We start from the raw sequence: 20,034 nt of genomic DNA, 5'->3' as shown, positions 1-20,034 counted from the left end.
TATATATTTTTAAATTTTGCTGTTGTTAGTCGAAAAAGGTTTGAAAGTTTCGCAGATTGTTGATGCTGTCTAGATGGAAATGTGTATATTTTGAAAACCAACGGTGCTCATTTTATTCATTTTTTTATTGTTGAAAATTTAAAAAATTGTACAAAAAATTTGGGGGGCAGCCACGTCCTTGATTGTTGGTTAAAACATTTGTTGTACCCTTAGGTACAACATATACTTTTTTCGGTGCCTGAAAAAGAAGGAAACATTCTCAAAAACAAACACAACTGAAAATAAATGTGTTTTACGCACAAGTTTCCTACCACTTTTAGGCCTTCAAGGTGAGGGCCCCTTCAAACGATCCTTTGCCCGAGTTCAACATTTTCCTTTCTCTTCCGTCCCTTTGCTTGTGTCGTTCTTCGGGTGCTTTTATTTTGTCCATTGCGGAATAGAAACACCATATATATCTCCGTAACAGTGCTTCCACTTCAAACCACTCTTGCACAACAAAGTTACAAACAGGTCGCGGTAGAGAGCGCTACAGATATAGAGCGCCCTAGTGTGTGGCCAGTGAAGCTAGCACACATAGATACGAGGAACCGACGAGAGGTATGCGTAACTTTGTTGTGCAAGAGTCGGTTGAAATGGAAGGACTGTTACGGAGACTTATTTGGTATTTCTATTTGAAATGGACAGAATGGAAGCAGCAGAAAAACGACAGAAGCTGAAGGGATGCTAAAGAAAGGGAAATTGAAAACTGGCAAAGGATTGTTTGTCGAGACATTCATCTTGAGGGCCCCAAAATGGCGGAAAAGCTTTGCGAAGAACACGTTTGTTTTCAATTTTATTTCTTTTTCACAATGTTGTAATCACTTTGAAGCTTCGAAAAAATAAGGGTATAACAATTTTTTAAACCATAAAATCAAGGACGTGTAGACCTCCAAATGTTTTTCTACATTTTTGTTGGATTTTCAACACGCAAAAAAATGAGGAAAATAAGCATCGATAGTTTTGAAAAAAAGATGCAAGAGCATGTATGACCGATACGATACGATAATTCGGTAAGAGCAGAAGTAGGGGGGTCAAAAATTTATTGAGGTAGTTTTAGGTCAAGGGTAACCATTTGGATCAATAGCGTCCCAACTTGGATCAAGGGACGATTTCACTATCTTACTAGAATTGAATTTTTCCATAACTGTTCTTCAAGATGATTTGTGTACAAGCGAAAGTAGTTTTGTGAAGTTTTAGAAAAACTCCAAAAATAAGCCTCTTGAAAACAGCTCTTATTTTAAAAGTATACATAATGATCACCTCTTTCTGTTGCAATGATATCTCCAAGGAACTGGATAAAAATTCAGCGTAGCATAACAACAAAATCTGCTGCATTCGTATGAAAAAAAGCTTGGTATGGTGGCTATAGGTAGGTGCAGAAATCTTCTTCGCCGGCCGCTACAACTCTGATGACACAAATTGATTTTACAAATAAAGTGAATTTAGTGGATATTAAAAACATATTTCAACATAATGTTTTCCGCTATTAAAAAAAACTTTACAAGTAAACTATTTGAGAAAAAACACCTTTTCTGAAAATAATTTGTTCAATTTTCATTGCAGAAGAAACCTATACTCCTTCTTCCATGGTTATTTACGCATTTGGCAGTATCTGTATTATACAGTTTTGCGGCTTTTGGTTTGATAATAGTAATATTTAAAGGTGACGTTGGCGCTGGTTTTTTCTGTTTATTTATTTTTCTTCTTCAAGAAGGTAAGATACATTGCTGTTTAGTTTATTTGTTCATAGTGTTGCTATAATAAAGACAAGAATCAATGTGACTCCTGAACATCCTCACACTACGTTATAACAAAACATTCCCAGAAAGGCCAACCAAATTAACGGAAATATATATTCAGTACTGAATAGCGTTAAAATAATCTTGGATATATCCATTAAATTTGAGAGGAGAGCATCAAAGACTCATATGTTAGGAAGAAATATAAGTCCCATATTAAATCATATAATATTATAATGCAAATTATTTTGGTTAAAGACGGTAAATTACGCCAACAGCCACCACTACAACAATTATATGCTTATGGGAAAAATATCATCATTGGTTTCCGAGAAAATAAAATGAAAACTAGTTCCTCTGACAAAACAAAGTATGACTTTATTGTCAATAATAATACACAGTTCCGACGTAATAAATTGTTTATTTCATTTTTTCCCTAACGTTTATAAGTACTGATGTTAAATATGAGAAGTATTCTGCTGAAAGTCATTAAACAAATAACCTAAGTTACGAAAAGTTCCCTAATTTTTTAAATATCCTACTTTAATATCTTGAAACATTTGATTATAATGAATCATTTTTTTATCAGTTTGCAAATTACTATTTCCAAGGTTATTAAAGATAAAAATCTACAGAATAGTCCATATTTTTTTAGAATACATCTGGTTTTATGTCCACAAATTTCATAATTTACTTAGTTGAAAGTACATATTTTACAGTGCAATAATTAAATAATATGATTATATAAAAAAATTCGTAAACAGTGTACTCAAATAGTCATATCGTCTGAGACTCAAGAAAAACGCCGAAAAATTCAAGAATTTAAAGGGTTAAACCTAAAATCAACTCAACGCAATTCAATATTGGAGTTAGGGTACTTGGTATCCAAGCATTTCATATATGTTTTATACTGTGTTATTCAGTAGATAGTTCCAATACGTTATGACTATTTGAGTACACTGTTTACGAATGTATTTATATAATCATATTATTTATTTTTGCATTCTAACGTCCCGTTCAGCAGCGAGGCTATATGAGACGTGGACCTACTGAGTAACGTGGAATCCTAACCACATGAGCTCCTACCGGGAATCGAACCCGGGCGTCTCAACTTCAAAATTGAAACTTCAATGAGTAAAACTGAAGTTCTATGTTTCAACAATATTTAATACTTCTTTTACTTTGGCTACAAATTCATAACTTAGTAGTTTATGCTTTTATAATTTACTTGTTACGAAAATCATTTAGAAGACGAGGTTACTTTTCCCCTAACAAATAGATCAAGGAAACTTAATGGTCGTTTTTAAGGGATATTATTAACTGAAAGGACCTCTCTCTTTCGGGCCGAGAGAAGCTATAGATATTTCCAATGGCGTACTTTGAATAATACCTCAGTGAAGACTCTCATGTTACATCTTGATTTCAGCCAAAGCTTCTAAATTTCAAGCAGTCGCATCACATTTCGCGAGATCCGAGATAAGTGTCTTTGATTATTGACTACATCCATCGTACATCATGTACAATCGAGACTCATAAATGGTAGAACACTTACGAGAGGTGGCGGTCGATACACTAGGATTATTATGTTGCACCTTTGTGAAGCTTGCCTTCCAACCTAGGACAGGAATTGACATTTTTCTAAGTGTTATTTCTTATGTCCTTTTATAGTAATTAAGTTCAACCTTCCGATTAAACCGATTTAATAAAGAAATTAAAAATCTAAAGAAAGTTACAAAAAATCATTTGCTTTATATCTCTCGAAGTCGGTCGAAAAAGACACTATCAGTTTCAAGTTCTCATTTACTAACAGATTGTCTCTTTCTTAATAACATTCGTACTAGTCACGAAATCCCGAGAGAAATGAGGAATAGCATTAGAAATTAAATTTCCGGGCTGTCGGTATCTAAGACTATTTAGCCCATCACGCATTAAAAAGATGAATTCCCTCGGCTAGCACAAGAGCTGATAAAGGGAAGAAGTTACTAAAGAAGGAACGAAGCAGCCTGCGATTATAATGGTAGGACACTAAGCATCAAAAAAATTGTGACAGCTAACACCATGAAGCTATGCTACCCAGTATACAGCTGCTTATCCCATAATCGTGTCTGGTAAAGAGACCCCCTTTCTCCTCCTTTCTTCTCACTCATAGCTAAAAACATGAACGCAATTCTAATTTCAAACTACACATGTATTAGGATCGGTAAAATGAAATAACAAAACCGAGACGAAACAAGATTCATAAGTTGATTTACGGAGAAACTGAAATACACGCAAAACAAAAAATGAAACCAATGGATGTTTATTACAGAGAGGTTCAGAAATGAGGCAGAAAGAGAGAGAGAGAGAGAAAGAGAAGGCTAGAGAAGAAGAAAAAGAAAAGGGAGAAAAGTGGAATTTTAAATTAGTAAGAAAGGAACCTCACATTATAAAGTTCCGATATCCAACAGTAATATAGAAATAACGTTTGTTTTTATATTTTTTCAGGATTATTCGAATATATAGAAGATGCTTGAAACATTCATTAAGTCTATTTCATAAAGAATAGCATACACAATTTCCAGTAGAACAGTAGATTTCACAGACACATCTATAATAATGTCAACAGTTTAACAAACATGCTTTGTTTCCGCGTGCTTCGGTTTTAAATTCGGTAGTGTCCATTGAATGTCCTGATGCAAATTACATTGTAATAAATCCAGTAGGTAGCGTAGTTCATATCTTCCATTTAAGACTACTAATGTAAAGTGAAAAAAAGGAAAACGAAACGAAGAAGGTAAAAAGAGAGAAAGAAATAATTGAATGAGTGCTACTTTACTAATAAATTTTGATCAGAAATATCCTATATTAGAAGTCAAAACCGTATTATAATGAAAACATACAAATGTTCAAATGGAAAATTGGATGTTCTTTATAGATGTAGCAGCAGACCTTGCATGTTTCAAATTTCAAAGTGAATAAGTCACATTGATTTATAGGATGGAAACAAATTTGTGTCGAAATAGTATAAATAAAATTTTGTTTCCAAATAACCAAAGAGGTTGCCATTTTCTAGTCTTTTTCGAATATTTATCTGTTCCGAACATCCAGCATTACTTTCATCTCTTGCGGATATAACGTTGTAATTTGCACAGATGGAATGAAGACGCTAGACCTCAAACGGATGATGTTGGTTAGCTTATGGATCACCACTGGGTTGAAAATTCAAACCCGTAGTGACCCGTTAATTCGACTGAGACTCGGTAACCGAGATGATAAAAAAGATCTTTTGCTTATTCCATTGCGTTTAAACAGTATTTCATTCAGAGATGTCAGTCCTGGAGATGTTATGCCCAGAACAAGAAAATTTCGACGCTGAATTTGCCAGTTAATTATATTCTCCAGATCAGGACTATCGGTCTCTTGCTCCGTTGTAACTTTGGAACACCCACATGGACATGAAGTGCGTGTGTACGTGTGAGAGAGGGAAACGAAGTGGAAGATGCAACGACAGGATAGGGAAACGTCAAGAAAGAGAGAGAGATTGATGAATATAAATATGAAACATACTTATCATTACAGAGTATGGTGAACTGTTTATTCGAATTCTCGCCAGTGATGCCTTGTAAGTTCTCCAACAGAAGATATATCTCTGTTTGCAGCCATTACTTTATGCGAAAAAGGTATATTACCTGACGGGGAATCGAACCCAGATTTACCGCTTAGAACTCCTGTACTTTACCAATACACCACCGATTGATTTACCGGAACTTTCTTCAACAAATGGTGTAATATTTCTTTCTGAGAACGATAACACGAAAAGTGTTTACTGCAGATCAATGAAGTGTTTCGAATGTCCTGGTTAATCCCTTGCCCTTTACCAACCAACACTCTTAAATCGTCTCTATCATGATAAAGGTTGATTGCTTCCACATTCTTTATCATTGCATATCGAATATGAGAAATCGATTGTTTACTATCACTTTGTAAAAAATGCAAGTTTGGCATGAACAGGACTTGAACCTATGCTAAACAGCTTTATCAATTGTGACTCCATTACGTTACTGCTACACTATAAGTTTTATTATTTCCGTACAGAAATTACAAGCTGAGAACGCAACCAGAGGAGCCAAACATGGTTAAGTACAAAAGGAGGCTGTAGCCTGTTTACTATATTACATCATAACACATATACTATACATCACAAAAGAAAATTAAATAATAATAATAATAATAATAATAATAATAATAATAATAATAATAATAATAATAAAAGGAAAAAAATTGTACTAAAGGAGGCGGAAGCCTGTTTACTGTACTACATAATAATACTTATACTAAACATTACAATAGAATATTCTATGATATTAAATAAAACTATTCCGAAAGAGAGGGATGTGCGTTATTGCAAAACCACTTCCAAAAACCGGCTAAAAAGTTGCCGGTCCCTGTCTGGGGTGTACAACTTTCGACGTGTACGTTTCAAAAATTCAAAATACGTGCGTGCATCTAACAAGGTTGTGAAGCGCTGAAAATATAGGAGAGTGCTGGCATCAAGAACCAGCACCGCTCGATGTTTAGTGGGGGGATAAAAATGAAAATCTGGGAATAACATAAATTCCACCGTGAAGTATGAAGGCGGGCGACGGGTAATGCGGCCCAACACCTCCTGTATTGTGTGCCAAATCAATGGCGAGCCGACACATTGTGTATATCGATGAGCTAATGTGTCCTCTTGCTGGCAGTGCTCGCACAAAGCATCTGGGGCTCGTTGAATCTCATAAAGACGCGCCCGTGTCGGGAAAAGTTGTTGTACTACCTGAAACCACAAAACCTGCATGTACTCAGGTATGACAGGGTTTGAGATATTAGACAAGACCTGCGGCCAATCTAGGTGTGGATACTTTTGAGGTTCGCGTAAAGTAGTGTGAGAGAAAGAGTGCGCATTGAGTGCCCTGTATAACGAGCGCGCATTGTGTTGTTGAGGGTGGAGAACCATCCCGGAATAATTCCAATATCGGATAAACGTTTTGATATAGGCCGGGCACTGATCAACGAATTGAATATAAGGAGGGTTTTGCGGTTGACTATAATCGTTCCAGAAACAACTTACCCAATGGTTAGTGATAGAACTGAGTGATGAGGGCGCTGCATAAGTGTCAGCCATAAACAACGTTTGACATTTGATACGAATATTGACTAAGCCCAGCCCACCAGCGGAACGGGGAAAATAAAGGGCTTGACGGGGAATGCGAAAATAAAAACCTCGCCAAATATGCCATAGGAATAAGGATTCAAATCGTTTGACATACATTTCTGGGAACGGAAACACACGCGCTCTGTACCACAGTTTAGACACAACAAAAATATTGATAAACTTAATGCGGTGAAGTAAATTGAGCCTACGGAAGCGCTGTGAATAGAACAACTTACGAATTTGCGTTAAAAGGGGAGCCCATACTTCATCATAGTTGGGAGTTGGGTTAGACGTGAAGGGAATGTCTAAAATAGTGAGTGAGGTGACATGCGGTAAGGCAGGAGAAACTGAAGGATCCTCTGGGAGCTGAAAACCGTTAAAGGACAATACCTGTGTTTTGTTGTCGTTATACTGCAAACCCGAGCATCGGGAAAAACGGGTCAGGACAGGAAACACGCCCTGTAGTGAGACAGGATCAACTCCTGTTATGGTCAAATCGTCAGCATACCCAAAAATGTTTTGACTGCGGAACAGGGAGGGTCCATTCGAAGACAACATGGCCAAACGATGGAGAAGTGGGTCTAAAACCAGAGAAAAAAGAACGGTGCTAAGACAGCACCCTTGGCGTAGTCCGCGTCGTAAAGGGATGGTTGGGGATAGATGTCCATTTATTTGCAAGCGGAACTGAGCTTTAGCTTTAGCATATAGATAATGAATCACTCGGCGAAAAATAGTGGGAAAACCCCAAGATTCAAGCGTCTGATGGAGAAACTGATGGTCTACTGAATCATAAGCTTTGGCTAAATCCACAGCGAGTGTGCCAGCAGGAACATGGCGAAGGTGATAATACGCAAATAGGTCACGCAGGGAGCGAAGCGTGTATTGGATGTTATGCGAGTCATGTAGCGCAGCTTGATATGGGCTAATGTATTTCCGAATAATGGGACGAAGTCTGGCAGCGAGAACTTTTGTAAATAATTTAAGATCCACTGGTAATAAGGACAGCGGCCTATAATCGGTCACGACTCGCGCGTTGGAGGACTTTGGTAGGAGAACCACAATAGCTACGTTGTGAACAAAGGGCTCCCCAGATAACCATGCGTTAAACAGAGAAACCAGTGTACGGATAAGAAAGGACCAGTAACGCTTATAAAAAGCAAAGCTCAGACTGTCGATCCCAGGGGAGCTACGGCCTTTGGTTCCCCGTAGAACAGAAAAAATTTCATCCGCAGTGATAGGACGTGTTAAGGCATGAGAATCATTCTCTGTGAGCTTGTGAGGCAGAGCAGACAAGAATTCTGGGGCGGTAGAGAGGCCCGGAGTCTGCACACTGGTAAAAGCTGTATAATGCCTTGTGAATTCTTGGAGTATTTGTAGCGAGTCAGAAACTACTATTCCACCTGCCGTTGTGAGGGAGTCAATGTACGTAGCTTTCCGTTTCCGAAACAGAAGATCAATTTGGTAGATGGAAGCAGTTTCTTCTGGGAAGCAATGATAAAAATCCTCGGAGAAATAGGCTTGTATTGATGCATGTGAATCTAGTTGACGCAACCTACTCTTAAGTTCCTAAATTTGGATCCTGTTGGCCAAGGTTGGGGGGGATGTCCACAACTCGCTGAGAGCACGATGGAAAAATTCTGAAAACGTACGGTCCTGCTGTTGTGCCAATTTACCGCGCCATTGGAAAAAACTGCGAATTTTAGGTTTACCGTATACTTGCCACCATGTATCAACATTGGGGAAATGTCGTTGCATCTTACACCAATACTCAAAGCGCGTCGTAAATTCATCTATCACGTCCTCACGAGACAAAAGGGTATTGTTAATCTTCCAATACGATGGACCGCGTCCAGCGGGAAGAGAAAAAGGAAGCTTAAAAGCTACTTCAACCGCAGCCTGATTTGACAAAGGGGGCAAGAGGGTTAAAACGTGAAGCACTGCCTTGCATAAAGGATCTGTGACATAAACCTTATCGAGGCGACTTTGAGTTGACAAACAGGAAAATGTCATCACATGCGGTGAGTTAGAAACAAAGAGAGCATCATGTAGCTTCATGGCACGCACAAGCTCAACTAGTGCTGGGAGGGAGGTGAGGGGGTGAGGGAGTCCCTAGGATCTATCACCGCATTAAAGTCGCACAACATTATACATTGATCGACACCAGGAGGAACCATAGATGGTATAGTCGTTGCAAAAAACTCATCCCTCTCTTTAATTTTAAGAAATCCAGAATAAGCATACAATAGGATAATGAATATTCCTGAGATATAACATCTAATTGCTCTACCATCAGGTGATAACATGACACGATTATAAACCAAACCTTTTCTTACAAGTATCGCGACTCCTGTGGTGTTATGACAGTTAATTATAGCGTTATAATCGGGGAGAAAATCGAAAGAATGAAAAGTCAATTCAGTGAGACAACATACATCAGGGCGGCGACGCTCGACAAACTGCTTTAACGACGTTAGATTTGGTGCAGAGCTAACCCTATTTATATTAAGAGTTAGAAGAGTGAAAGCATTTAACATGGGCATGCTCTGAGGCACTATGAAAAAACACACATTACAGTACTTACGTGAAAAATCCGTAGAAATATTGGTAGATAAGACCACAGCAAAACCATTAGTCTGACCCACTTGATAACAACAAACAAGGAAAAATAGAGAAAACAAAAAAAAAAAAACACGCATAACATGCGAATATGTATCGACACAAAAACACAGCTGTTATCGTATCGTGACAAGAAGGCAAACTAACAACACTCACTATAACTCAGAATCAGACGTGGAACGAAATTGTGGGGGAGGTTCTCGGGAACTTGGCTGTTTGGCTCGTGGTGGAACACACTGGGAAACAGGTTGTTCATTCTTTTTATTTGCTGACCTTGAAACTCGGCGGCGTTTTTGTTGAGAGAGAGAATCAGACTCCTCGGAATTAGCACTCTGGGAAAAAGTAGGAAGAATAAAAGCTTCGTTACCACTTGTCATAGACTCTGCTGAAATTGTTGTAATATTGTGATTTGTAAATTGCACTGACATCTTCGAAACTTCCAGTGGCGGGTCGGTAGGTTCCTGCGGGGGCGCAGGGAGTGTGGGCTCCTCCATCTCGGGCTGCAATGATTTGTATGACGTAGAATCATCTGATCGGCGAGGTAGCTCAGGGAAGTCAGCAACATCAAGGATAGGTTTATCCTGCGCAGGGCCGGACGGGAGGTGTGAGTGGGCCCCCGACAAGCGGTCCACAAAATCTGGAGAAGAAGCAGGACGCAGCACTTTCCCTATTTCCGTCATCTGAACTGATACAGCGTTAGGTTTCACACCCTGTGCAACTGGTTTTTTCTTGACTGGGCAGCAGGATACGGTGTGGGAAAAACTCTAGCAAAAAAAACAGGTAATGGGTTGTCCCTCATACGAGACACTCACTTTGTAGCCCTGTACGATGACACGGGAAGGGATGTGTTTCGTCAGTTCCATGTGTATGATTCTAACACCACTGTCGATTCCAGTGGGAAATGGGGCAGTCCAATATTGCGTTTCCACTCGACGCACGGTACCATAGGCCCGAAAATGGTCCTCTAACACTGTGAGGGGCACTTTTAGTGGAAAATCATAAACACGAACCATTTTCACTGGGTCTTCTGCTGGGACGATGCGCACTAAGCTTGTGTTGCCGTCGGCATGCTTAAATGGCACTATGTCCGGTACTGTCAATGAAAACTGATCATAAGCCGCAACAGATTTAAATTTGATATAAATACTATAAGACTCTTCGTGGAGCTGTAATGCACAAATTTTCTCAAAAATACCTGGAAAATTATCAGTCAACCATTGGTAGACAAGGCTCGAATGGGGTCGAAAACTCCGGTATCGCTTATCAAAAATAAGCTTGTATTGCAATTCCTTCTTATAAGGCATCGCACTAGAATATGAACACAACTTAAACGAACTTCACTGTAGGAAAATAACACCAATCAGCCGAAATAGGCCTCAACTATCGTCAATGAACAGTTCACAACAGGTATGGATAAAGCAAATAGTCACTTCCGGTTCTGCTGCGATCTGCACTGCTCGAAGGCTCGAGCGAAACTGCACTATCATGCCACCTGAAACTAGAAACCAAATATTACTTACTTTAGCCTTGATCTTTGGAACTATCAAGGTTCTTCCTGTAAGGTTACTTGCACCTAAGTACACAGCGAAATTCATTTATTCGACGACCTAGAGAGAAAGTAGTGCCCACTAATAAAGGAAGCAACATACAATCCAGGAAATATTACATAAATAAAAACATATATATATATATATATATGAATTAATTTCGCCCTCCTAGTTCAAAAGCAAGCGAATAATAATAATAATAATAATAATAATAATAATAATAATAATAATAATAATAATAATTATTATTATTATTATTATTATTATTATTATTATTATTATTATTATTATTATCCCTAGCATCATATGGCCGCTTTGCTGGGCTAAATTGAGAAATAATAATAATATGCTCCGTTATTCAGTCACTTTTTATCATTACTAAAGCGCTCTTTCATATCGGTCATTCTCGATGAATTTATATATCCCGTTCGCTTCCCATGTTGCAGAGCACGGCATCTTCAGTGTCATGTTTCATCTCAACCACCAGGAAAACTATGAATTCCACAGTGATATTGGTTATTTTGATCATTTTTATATGTCTCCCCCTCCACCATGTTGCGGGCTGAGTTTGGGTTTAAACGGTATCGGATGTGTCACTTTTATCTCAGCAACTCCAAAAATTATAGATTCGATACTAATATCGGTCATTTTTCTTTCTCTTTTAAAAAGTGTCATCCTTCCAACTTCCTTCACTTGTACCATCAAAATGATATGACGAAAAACCATCTCGGGTTCGAACTTCATCTAGGTTGATAATTTTATAGAGATTGGTACGGCGGTTCAAGACTTATTAAATTTTATTTATGTTTATATATCTCCCTTGGCCATTCCTCTTCTTTAAGTTCTAGCGTCAAAGTGATATAATAAAAACCATATCATGCCCGAACCTCATCTATGTTTAAAAACATTGATCGAGATAGTTCGCGTGATTCAAGAGTTATTAAGTTTTATTTATTTATATATATATATATATATATATATATATATATATATATATATATATATATATATTACCCTCCCCTCCCCTCCCCTAAATTTTACCGCCAAAGTGATGTGATGATAACCACTCCATTCTCGAACTTCATACATGTTGAAAACTTGATGCAGAGCTGCCCGGTGGTTCAAGACTTATTAACTCATTAACATAGTCAATTTTATTTTTATTTACATTGATTTTTGTATATCTCCCCATCCCCCGTTCCCTACATTCCACCATTAAGTGAAACGATTAAAAGCATTCCATGCACAAAATTTATCTATGTTGAAAATTTCATCCAGATTGGTCGTTTGATTCAATACTTATTAAATTTTCTTTATTTTCTATATTTTTCCATCCTTCCCCTCCCCTATGTAACACCATCAAAACGAATAGATAAAAATACTCACAGGTCCGAACATTATCAATGTTGAATATTTTATCGCGATCTGTGGGGTGGTTCAAGAGACTATAAGTCACAGTCACTTTCAATTTTATAATATATGTTATTATTATTATTATTATTATTATTATTATTATTATTATTATTATTATTCGCGTACTTTTGAATTTGTACAGCGAAATTACTGCATAATATGTTTTATTTCTGTATTTTTTCCTGGATTAAATGTGGTTTAATTTATTAGTGGGCACTAATTACTCTCTAGGTCTTCGAATAAATGATTGATTGATTGATTTTGAGTTTTACGTCCCGTTCAGCAGCGAGGCTATATGAGACGTGGACCTACTGATTAACGTGGAATCCGAACCACATGAGCTCCCGCCGGGAATCGAACCCGGGTCTCCCGCGCCAGAGGCGCGTACGCTAACCGCTTAGCCACGGAGGAGCTCGTCGAATAAATGAATTTCGCTGTGCACTGAGGTGCAAATAACCTTAAATGAAGAAGCTTGATCGTTCCAACGATCGAGGCTAAAGTAACTAATAATTTGCTTCTAGTTTCAGGTGGCATGATAGAACTACTTTTTTGTATATTTTTTCTTGTTGAATCTGAGTATGCCAATGATAAACTCTTTCGTGCTTCTAACGCTAAATATTAATCGGATTAGTTGAGCGCAAAATATAGCACTACTCAAACAATTTATCGAGGGTCGTCGCCCAGATGTATGTTGTTTAACAGAACAGACTTTCCATTCATTTGAATTTCTTAGTGATTATAATGCCATTATTGATTGTGAATCTTCTTCTGGTGTAGCTATTTTAGTGAGGAAAGGCTTAACCTACGATAGAATAATATTGTCATTTGATGGTAGGGCAATTCGCTGCTACATTCAAGATAGGTGTATAATCTGTTTGTATGCTTATTCTGGATATCTCAAGATACGAGAAAGAGAAGAGTTTTTTGCAACAACTATTCCGCCTTTGATTCTTCCTGGCGTTACCCACTGTACTGTGGTGGAGAACTATAATGCGATTATTGATCATCGTGATTCTCTCACCCCTTCCCCTCCCTGTCATGCTTTAGTTAAGCTGGTGCGCACTCTCAAGTTACATGATGCGTTGACTACCTCTAATTCTAAGCACGCACTGACTTTTACTGTTCTACCACCCAAAGTAGACTCGACAAGGCATACGTAACGTACGCTTCATGTAAAGCAGTGCTCCACGTTCTAACTATATCTGTTTAATCATGCAGCGGTCGAAGTAGAATTTAAGTTACCGTTTTCTCCTCCTGTCGCACGTGGCCCTTCCTTTTGGAAGATCAACTATGATGTGATGTCACGAGAGGAAGTGGTAGAAGTGTTTACTACGCGTTTTGAGTACTGGTGTAAAATGCAACAATATTATCCGACGGTAGGAGCACGGTGGAGCCAATATTATAAAACCAAAATACGTAGCTTTTTTTCAATGGGGGGTAAACTTGCACGTCAACATGATTATCAGTTATATGATTTTTTCCACCGTGAACTTTGGGCGGCACCACCGCCCTTAGTCAATCAGGCCACTATCAATGATCTTAAACGTCGGATGCGAAAGATAGATTCCCCACGCCTCGCTTCAAGCATAGTTTTATGAGGACTTCTATCATTGTTTTCCGGAGGAAACATCCTCTTTGTACCATGTAGATCTTTTGTTGCGTGAAAGGCGCGCCACTTTCATCGAGTCTCTTGTCTTTGCGAATGGCAATATAACGACAGATTCGTTCAAAATTTTACAAGAATTTACTCGGTACTATACCGCGTTTGCGAATGCGCAGACTATGGATTACACTTCAGTACCCGAATTTTTGTCAGCCATGCCCCACAAGCTGTCAGAGAGTGATGGTCATTATGTGATTCATACAACCACAGAGGAAGAGATCTCTTCGGTTGTGAGGCGTGCCAAGGGCCGCAGTTCCCCAGGGGCAGACGGTTTGAATTTTTCCTTTTATAGGCGTTATTGGCCTTTTCTCACATTGACTCTAGTTTCGCGGCTCGGAAGAAACTTTTTATCACAATACGGCTATAGTGGTGCTTTTCCCAAAGTCGCCTACTGCACGTGAGGTTTCCGATTACCGGGCTATTTCATTATTACCAGTAGACCTGAAATTATTTACGACGGATCTAACTGCTTGAGTTCGTCCTATTATTCTACGATTAATTACTCCGTTCAAGGCAGCGCAACACAAGACTCATAACATTCAATACACTTTTCGCTCTCTCCGGGATTTTTTGCATATTTTCACTCATGTCAGGTTTCAGCAGGAGCCCCAGCAGTTGATTTGGCTAAAGTTTATGATAGCGTTATCATAACTTTCTCCGCTTAAGGCTTTCCTTAAGCTTTCTGTCAGGTAATATTGAACATGTATGCTACGGCGAATTTCCGTATTCAAATTTATGGACATTTATCTTCAATCATTTCGTTGCGACGTGGTTTGCGTCAAGGGTGTTCTTTCAGCACTATATTGTTTGCTTTAGTTTTAAACTCGCTTCTTTACCGTTTGGCAACCTTATCCCCCTCTGGACCCTCACTTTTTCGCAACCAAAATATTTTCGGTTTTTCTAATGATTTAACCATTACAGGATTGGATTCTGTGTCTCTTCAGGGCGTTTTTCCTGTTCTGCAGCGCTATTGCCGTTGCGATGGCCTTCATTATAATGACAGGAAAACTCATGTGTTAAAATTTAACGATTTTCTGTATACCTGCGAACACTCCTGGTTCCACAAATTTACCGCATGTCACTTCTTTAACTATCTTAGGAATTCCCTTTACGACTCAACCTACTCCCCACTATGGTGAGACTTGGACATCACTATTAACACAAGTACGCCGTTTGTTTTATTCCCAGCTTTTTCGTCGACTTCATTTACTACATTGTATACATTTTATCAATCTTTATGTTACACCTAAGCTGTGGTACCGGGCGCGAGTTTTTCCCTTACCGGAGATATACGGCAAACGATTTCAATCTCTGTTCCTTTGGCATATCTGCCGCAGATTTTATTTCCGTCTTCCGCGTACTTCACTTTTATCTGCCATGTTCTCTGGGCGGGTTAGGATTAGTCAACATTCCCTTAAAATGCCAAACTTTGTTCATGTCAGATTACTGCTCCGCGCTCTCTTCAGCTGGTTCTTTCACTAATCACTGGTTTAGTTGTTACTGGCCGGATTATGAACATCCTATGAATCCCCCTCATTCACTTCGCAGCCTATTCTCCGGCGTATGTCCGGACTTTCATCCGCTATTGGACGTATTCCGGAGTGATCCTCAACCCGCGGACACACAATGCATGTTCGTTATATTCTGCCCTTGCAATGTTAACTTATCCGCAGACGAAGCTTTTTCCACACGTCTGTTGGCAGCTAGTGTGGGTCAATATCGCGAACTCCGTAATACCTTCGTACATGCAAGTAATCTGGTTTCAGGTTGTACAGCAGCTTATCCCAACACGCGAGATTCAACGCGTTCCTGATGCTTTGTGTGATAAATGCAAGCAAGAGGACACTTCGTTCCATCGCGAAACACAATGTGATGGAGCCCCTCCTATTTGGCACGCTTTACAGGAATTGGTGGGACGTATTACCCGTCGTCCGCCCTCTCACTTTACGGTGGAGCATATGTTATTCCCTGATTTTCGTTTCCCCCCACCAAACATCGGGCAGTGCTATTTGTTGCAGCCAGTACTCTCGCCTATTTCCAGCGGTATGTGCCCTTGTTCGATGAGTGCATTTATTTTGATTTTTTTAGACAAACGCGTCGAAAGCTCTATCCACCAGAACGCGATCGGCATTATTTCAGCCGGTTTTTAGATGTTGTTTTGCAATAAACTTTTCGCTTTTTTTGGTTATTGTTATTATTCTTTATTTTATTTTCCTTATTGTTCTTACTTTCTCTTTCTTGTATTTGTTAACCTGAATTCTCACTTTCACGGTGTTTAAATAATCTTCTGTTGTATGAAAATTAGTTGAGTACAAGTTCTGTATTTCATATTCAGTAAAAATAAAAGTGATAGTATAGAGCAACGTAATGAAGTTACGACTAATACATGTGTTTAGTATAGGTTGGAATCATTTTCACGCCAATGCTGGATTGTTTACAAAGTGTTAGTGAACAATCGATTCTCATATTAGACATGCAATGCTTAAAAATGATGGAGCAAAAACCTTTATCATGATAGAGACGATTTGCGAATATTGGATGGGAAAGGGCAAAGGGATTTACCAGGACATTCGAAACACTTCATTGATCTGAAGTAAACACTTTTCGTGTTATCATTCTCAGAAAGAAATATTACACCGTTTGTTGGAAAAAGTTTCGGTAAAGCAATCGGTTAATTAGTGGTAAGGTACAGGACTTCTAAGCGGAAAATCTAGGTTCGATTCCCCGTCAGGTAATATACCTTTTTCGAATAAAGTAATGGCTGCAAACAGAGATTTATCATCTGTTGAAGTACTTACAAGACATCACTGGCTAGAATTCTCATAAGCAGTGTGTGAGTTTACCATTCACTGTAATGATAAGTATGTTTCATATTTATATTCGTCAATCTCTTTCTCTTTCTTGACGTTTCCCTATCCTGCCGTTTCATCTTCCACTTCGTTTACCTCTCTCACACGTACACACGCACTTCATGTCCGTGTGGGTGTTCCAAAGTTACAACGGAGCAAGAGACCGATAGTCCTGGTCAGGAGAATATAATTAACTGGCAAATTCAGAGCCGAGTTTTTCTTGCTCTGGGCATAACATCTCCAGGCCTGACATCTCTGAAAGAAATACTGTTTAAACACAATTAAATAAGCGAAAGGTCGTTTTTACCATCTGGGTTACCGAGTCTCAGTCGAATTAACGGTTCACTACGGGTTTGAATTTTCAACCCAGTGGTGGTCCATAAGCTAACCAACATCATCCGTTTGAGCTCTAGCGTGTTCATTCCAACTGTGAAAATCACAACGTTATATCCGAAAGAGATGAAAGTGATGCTGGATGTTCGGAACAGATAAATATTGGTAAAAGACTAGAAAATGGCCACCTCTTTGGTTATTTGGAAACAAAATTTTATTTATACTATTTCGATACAAAATTTATTTCCATCCTATAATTCAATGTGATTTATTCACTTTGAAATTTGAAACATGCAAGGTCTGCTGCTATATCTATAAAGAACATCCATTTTTCCATTTGAGGATTTATAACTTTTGATTATGATGCGGTTTGGACTTTTAATGTAGGATATTTCTGATAAAAAATTAGCAGTTAAATGGCACTCATTCAATTCTATCTATCTTCCTCTTTCTTTTCGTTTCTTTCTCCTTTTTTTGTTCACTTTGCATTAGTACTCTGGAATGGAAGATATGAGCTACGCTACCTACTGGGTTTATTATAATGTAGATTGCAACAGTACGTCCAATGAACACTACCGATTTTACAACCATAACATGCGAGATCAAAGCATGTGTTAAACTGTTGACATTATCTTAGATGTGTCTGCGAGATATACAGTTCTACTGAAAATTGAATATGCTATCCTTTTTGAAAGTGACTATTTAATGTTTCAAGCATCCTCTATATATTCGAATAGTCCTGAGAAAAATATGAAAACAAACGTTATTTCTGTATTACTGTTGGATTTCTGGTAACGGAACTTTATAATGTTAGGTTCTTTTCTTACTATGTTTAAAATTCCACATGTTTATCTCTTCTCCCTTTTCTTTTTCTTCTTCTTTGGCCTTCTCTCTCTCTCTCTCTCTCTCTGCCTCATTTCTGAACCTCTGTGTAATAAATATCCATTGGTTTCATTTTTTGTTTTGTGTGTATTTCAGTTTCTAAGTAAATCAACTTATGAATCTTGTTTCGTCTCGGTTTTGCTATTTCATTTTATCGATACTAATACATGTGTTGTTTGAAATTAGAATTGCGTTCGTGTTGTTAGCTAATTTTAGTATTTGAGAGAAGAAGGGAGGAGCGTGAGGGGGTCTCTTTACCAGACACGATTAGGTAATATGAAGCTGTATATTGGGTAGCCTAGCTCCACGCCGTTAGCTGTCGCAATTTTTTTGATGCATAGTGTACCAGCCCGTCATTTTCCTGGTGCTAGAATTGAAACCCGACAAAACTCTCACTCAACATTCCTGGCCTGAATTAGCTGTTACATTTTATAGACCGAGTTTGAAATTTAGGAAAAGTTATAGAAACAGCTGTGTTGTGTCTTACAATCAAACTGGGAGACGTCCAGAGAATTTGCCAAAATTACAAAAAATTGTTGTGGGATGTTATACAACCCAGAGAAACTACTTTGTTGGGAATTACTGTTAATTATGATCATTATGTAATGATTAAGTGTAATTCTCATTGAGGAGGAAAGAAGATTTTCACAAAAGAGGAAAACTAAAACAAATATTCAAACGCATTCAATGTGTTTTTTGAAACCTCTTGAAATTTATGCTCATTGAGCGGTATTAATAATGATGCCTGTATTGATAGATTTCAAATCGTTGTCTAATATGTCTCAGCTCGTTACGTGATTATATTTGTGGAAATTCATCAAAACTTTTAAAATTATCCGTAAATTCTCGGCATCCGACATCACTAATCAAAGTTATGTTTCATACAAAATGGGCTTCATCGTCTACAATTTAGCTGGTCTTTTATATTACAGCCACTTTCAACTCAGACACAGAGAATTCCCATAATTTGCAGAGAGTTCTTACTACGTTCCCTGGTTGGCTGGGTTGAATCTAAGTAATGTGTACCTATAACATGGCCGGCAAACGCGGCAGGGATTACGGAAACACACAACAGACTCCCAATTATGCATTTACGAACAAAAACTTATTGCTGAGTAAACATGTTTTAGTCGTAACAATCTGCCTATTAGTCAAAGTTTCCCTATAATGCTGATATTTGGGTATTAGAGAAGGTTAGGTTGTTCAAGTGTCGTTCAGAGACTGTTAGATATTAGTATTTGTCGACTATCTAACTGCCCTTTATCCGCTACTCAATAACCGGAAGATTTACATGATTTTATATATCATTCTCAGCAGCTAAAATCTCGCTAAAAACGACTTCTTCACAACACCAGTTATGTTGCACACACAATGCGTCTGTAGTAGAACGGGGTAACGAAAGCGCACGGTGTTTCGAACCGTCGCTTATATTCTATGTAATAAGGTAGATTTCACATTGAGCCCACCTTGATAAAAATCCTCCTTTAAGTGAGAGAGCGAGAGACACAACAAGAAATAGAGATAACTATTACAACCCTATTTCTTCTTACACGAGATGGGGTCTTCGTACGAAATACTTGTTTTCCAGCAACATACAAATTTATGTACAGAAACAACAATACGATGATAGAAAATAAAAGAATTTGCCTAGATGCAGAAAAGTAAATTTCTCCATATAGAGCATTTAGCATTTACTAACACCATTTGTCTTCCCATCTCTGTTACACATTAGTGATGGCCACAAATTCTGCTTCGCCACACTCAATCTTCAAAGTATTTT

The 20,034-nt window shown here is 38.2% G+C and overlaps 1 protein-coding gene across 1 annotated transcript in view; it reads left to right on the top strand.

Moving 5' to 3' along the window:
• Nucleotides 1-20,034, top strand: part of LOC145681635 (uncharacterized) — a 566,147-nt gene that overhangs the window by 459,982 nt on the left and 86,131 nt on the right. The window contains exon 5 of the mRNA XM_081753251.1: nucleotides 1,603-1,753. Coding sequence (XP_081609377.1) covers nucleotides 1,603-1,753 — 151 coding nt within the window. The remainder of the gene's footprint in view (nucleotides 1-1,602; nucleotides 1,754-20,034) is intronic.

Source organism: Thermobia domestica, chromosome 3, assembly GCF_964235325.1.
Source record: "Thermobia domestica chromosome 3, izTheDome1.hap1.1, whole genome shotgun sequence".
Lineage (NCBI taxonomy): Eukaryota > Metazoa > Arthropoda > Insecta > Zygentoma > Lepismatidae > Thermobia > Thermobia domestica.
This window is presented reverse-complemented; position numbering and strand designations above follow the sequence as displayed.